The sequence below is a fragment of the Pinus tabuliformis genome, chromosome J (assembly GCF_031772625.1).
Source record: "Pinus tabuliformis cultivar Carrire ecotype Pingquan chromosome J, CPIR1, whole genome shotgun sequence".
Classification (NCBI taxonomy): domain Eukaryota; kingdom Viridiplantae; phylum Streptophyta; class Pinopsida; order Pinales; family Pinaceae; genus Pinus; species Pinus tabuliformis.
In genome coordinates, this window is record NC_142295.1 from 1,386,952,861 (window position 1) to 1,386,956,907 (window position 4,047).

Consider the following 4,047-nt stretch of genomic DNA (forward strand, 5'->3'; position numbering starts at 1 on the left):
ATTTGGAGATTCATAAAACTTTTTAAGATAAGAATTCCAGTCACGTAAAGAAATTTTATTATTATCTTTAGTTTCCTAGTTAGATCCTGCCTCCAGAATTTTTGAGCTATCTTAGAGAGGTGTAAAAGATTCTCTTGTCTTTTAAGAATGTATTGCCTTTTTTTCCTTTTAGTTAGGGCTTTGTATACTTTTATCTTGCCAATTTTAAGAGATCCATCAACAACTTCCTTAATTGCTCTCCTCGCACTTTTACAATCTTTGTCATACCATGGGTTGGTTTTGCTATTTCTTTTATTATTATTATTATTATAGTAGTAGTATTATTATTATAATAATACTATTAATGTTTATTTGTGTTTTCAAACTATATATTTGTTAATATGATTATGCATGTGATTTAATTTATTATTATTATTATTAAAATATTATTAATGCTTATTGGCCTTTTCAAATTATATATTTGTTAATATAATTATGCATGTGATTTATATATGTCTTTTACATTATATCAATCATAATCATATAATTGTGCTAATTTTAAGGAGTCGTCAAGGAATTCTTTGGACAGCAGAAGTCCGGCAAAAAAATTTCAAAAAATTCTTGTAGATGCATTGTTTGAATCATGTTTTTATGGTGGAAATGGATTCAGCATCATCAAAAAAATTTAGAACACTTAAAATTATGAATTTTGACATCTTTTAATTGGATTTACAAAAATCCAAATTTTTTCAACATATAGCAAAAATTTCCATAACTTTCAAAGCAAAAAAACATAATTTTTATACTAAACTAATTTTAATATGAATTTATTATTATATTATCATAGAAATATTTTTTAATATTTTCCTCTTTCGATTCTTGTCAGAGAGAAAACGATGTGGGTATCCCGCTTATGTCAGCGTCATCCATTCATTCTGCTGGGCATCAAAAGTCTTTCTTCTACCAACAACATTATGCTCCTGTGTAAAATATTCACGGAAGCTCAATTTCTCAACCATTCTCCTTGACAACACCAGGAAGGATGGAAGGAGTGAACCACCAAATCCTGAAAATGGCCGCTGCAATGATCAATGTCCAGGCAACCACTGTGTGCGTGACGGGAGCGACTGGTTACGTGGGCTCCTGGCTTGTGAAGTGCTTACTCAACCAGGGTTACACCGTTCACGCTACAGTGCGCGATCCAGGTAATTTCAATCCCATAAGTTAATAGACTTATTTTTTAATTGAATTTTGTTGGGAATGGGACAAATCAGTGTATTTCTGGAATGCAATCAATGATTTAATAGGCAATCAATGATTCCCAACGAGTATTCCAAGGAATTTTTCTCTTTAGTTTAGTATAGGTCCATTAATATTCTTGTGTGGACACGCAGAGAATGAGACGAAGGTGCGCCATCTCCTGGACATCCCGGGCGCTGCAGAAAGGCTCAAGCTCTTCCGAGCGGAACTGTTGGAAGAAGGCAGTTTTGACGCCGCCGTCACTGGCTGCGGCGGTGTTTTTCATGTGGCGACTCCTACCGAATCCGCACCCAAAGATCCAGAGGTAAAGTCGTTTGAATCTCCTTTTACGTTTTAAATTCAATTCACTGTGCCACTCAATGTTCGCCCCAAACAATTCAAGGTACCAAGTTAACTAATGGTTTTATTTGATTGGGCTTGCACAGGAGGATATGATCAAGCCGGCAGTGGACGGAACGCTGAATGTTCTGAGGGCGTCCACGAAGGCCCAAACCGTCAAGCGCGTGGTGGTCACATCGTCTTCGGCGACGGTTGCCATGAACGAGTCAGAGGAGCAGAATCAAGACATTGACGAATCTTGCTGGACAGACGCCGGTTTCCTCCGGACTAAAAAGCCAAGCCGTGGATGGGTGAGCTCTTTAACTAATGTCAATTAGGATAACATATAGGGAATATTTCAGAATGGAATGAGATTTAAGGAATATTTAGGAATTTGATAGTAAAGAGAAAGGTAAATTGTTTGATCTTTTTAAATTATTAAATTTTGGGATATTTTAGAATCTGTAATATGCTTAGGCTGTTTAGGTGAGTTGTCGTTTAACTAGCTGTTTTTAGTTTGATTTTTTGGAAATTTTTCTTGTAGATTTTTCCGGTCTAATTTCTATAAAATTCGGCAATAATTTATTGAAATCACAAGTTTGATGCGTAACCTCCTGCACAATAAAAATGCCCTAAGGGTTTTTCAGGGCACTGAATCCATATATACAGTGAAAAAACTAGTTTAAATAACACAAATCAAGATTTGACCTCAATTTCTTCTGTCCGACACTGAAAAACTCTAAAAAATTATACTAAAAACAACTCAGTGGTTTAATGTTGCTCTAGACATTGCCTAGTTATTCTGCATTTTAAATCTAAAATTAAATAATGTTGTTTAATTATGATAAATTATAAATTTTTTTCCTACAATTATAGTTGAGAGTATCCTAAAAACATCCTTGGACTGTGCCGATTACAAAACTCGAATTCTTAATTTTAATAAATATGTGTTAAATTTCAGATCAAAATTGAGTATAAAATATGCTCCCAAAACTCCTGATAATTAGACAACTTCAAATTTGAACATGTTTCTGGTTTATTTTAAGTTTTAAAGTTTTTCTTGACATATTTTCTTGATAAATCTATACTGGTTTAAACGGTGCAGGCATACTCGGCCTCCAAAACTCTTGCAGAGAGAGCAGCGCTGCAATACGGAAAGGAACACGATCTGGATGTGTTGACCATCATTCCTGTGCTTGTCGTCGGTTCTTCCATCACGCCAACCGTTCCCATCAGCGTCCAGTTGACGCTCTCCTTGCTCACTGGCATCCCAGACGACTTGCAGGTTTTGAAGGAGCAACAATTATCAGCGGGCTCCATCTCATTGGTACACGTGGACGATCTGTGCAAGGCCCACATCTTCTTGATGGAGAACCTCGCTACAGAGGGCCGCTACATTTGTAGTGCCATCAATATCTCCGTCCCACAGCTGGCACTTTACTTATCCAAACGCTATCCGCAGTACAATGTACCTACCCAGTGAGTATTTCATTATATGATTCCAAATTCAACAAGTGTTTAAAGAGGAGTCAAAGAAGTAAAATTGAAATAAGATTAGTGTTAAAATTGATAATATAAATCTCCGTAATTACCCTGCCTAATGAAATGCCTGTGTCTATATATACAGATTTGAAGATGTACCGCCGATCTCAAAAGTAAACCTGTCATCTAAGAAATTGGTGGAGAGCGGTTTCTCCTTTAAATTGGGGCTGGATGAAATCTTCGATGACGCTGTTGAATACCTAAAGATCAAGGGCATGCTTAATCAATAAGATTTTAGTTTTTTCTGTTTGGAAAGTTGTGGCTTTTGATCCGAATCTAAAATCTTGTTAAAGATAAACATTTCTACCCATGTTCAAGTTTTCTCAAATGACCATTTACACCTGGGTTTAGGTTTATGTTTATGTTTTTCGATTTAAATTTACAAGGTTGGTTAAAAATGAATATTTCCATTTAAGTTGACCTAGGTGAGAGATTATGATGGCCTTGTGAGCGAGGATTTTGGTCCCTAAAGTTCCGTTCAAATCCTTTCTGAATAAACAATATAATCAGATGTAATGACTCTAGTCCCAGAAGTTCTCATTTCACCATGAAATTATAAGTAATTTGTTCAAAACATATTTGGATTGTTTCTAAAACACGTAATTTATATTTTCAGCGTAATCTTTTTTTTTCAAGAAGAAATATTTTCAACTCAAATTTTTTTTCAACTGAAGAAATTGTGCATGGAGCATCTCTCAAGCATACATTGTCCTGGCCCAAGTTTGGACTATAATACCCATGGAGCATCTCTTAAGCATACATTGTCATGGCCCAGGATTGGACTATGAGACCCATGGAGCATCTCTCAAACATACATTGTCCTGGCCCAAGATTGGACTATGAGACCCATGGAGCATCTCTCAAACATACATTGTCCTGGCCCAAGATTGGACTATGAGCCCCATGGGAACCAAACCTCCCACCCAACCATTGCAGCTCAATCTTAAA

General features: G+C 36.0%; 1 protein-coding gene across 1 annotated transcript; it reads left to right on the forward strand.

The window, feature by feature from the left end:
• The first annotated feature begins 935 nt into the window (after window positions 1-935).
• LOC149232528 (putative anthocyanidin reductase) lies at window positions 936-3,675 on the forward strand. The gene is made up of 5 exons (XM_089379435.1): window positions 936-1,184; window positions 1,374-1,543; window positions 1,665-1,868; window positions 2,663-3,036; window positions 3,185-3,675. Exons 1-5 carry the CDS (start codon window positions 1,022-1,024, stop codon window positions 3,327-3,329), a joined length of 1,056 nt encoding a protein of 351 aa, XP_089235561.1. The 5' UTR covers window positions 936-1,021; the 3' UTR covers window positions 3,330-3,675.
• The last annotated feature ends 372 nt before the right edge of the window (window positions 3,676-4,047 follow it).

What these genes read in the sequence shown, in the direction of transcription:
- LOC149232528 (XM_089379435.1), top strand. Translation starts at nt 1,022, where the DNA reads ATGGAAGGAGTGAACCACCAAATCCTGAAAATGGCCGCTGCAATGATC. An exon ending in CCGCACCCAAAGATCCAGAG is followed by an intron (nt 1,544 to 1,664) that starts GTAAAGTCGTTT and finishes GGGCTTGCACAG; the next exon opens with GAGGATATGATCAAGCCGGC. An exon ending in AAAAGCCAAGCCGTGGATGG is followed by an intron (nt 1,869 to 2,662) that starts GTGAGCTCTTTA and finishes TAAACGGTGCAG; the next exon opens with GCATACTCGGCCTCCAAAAC.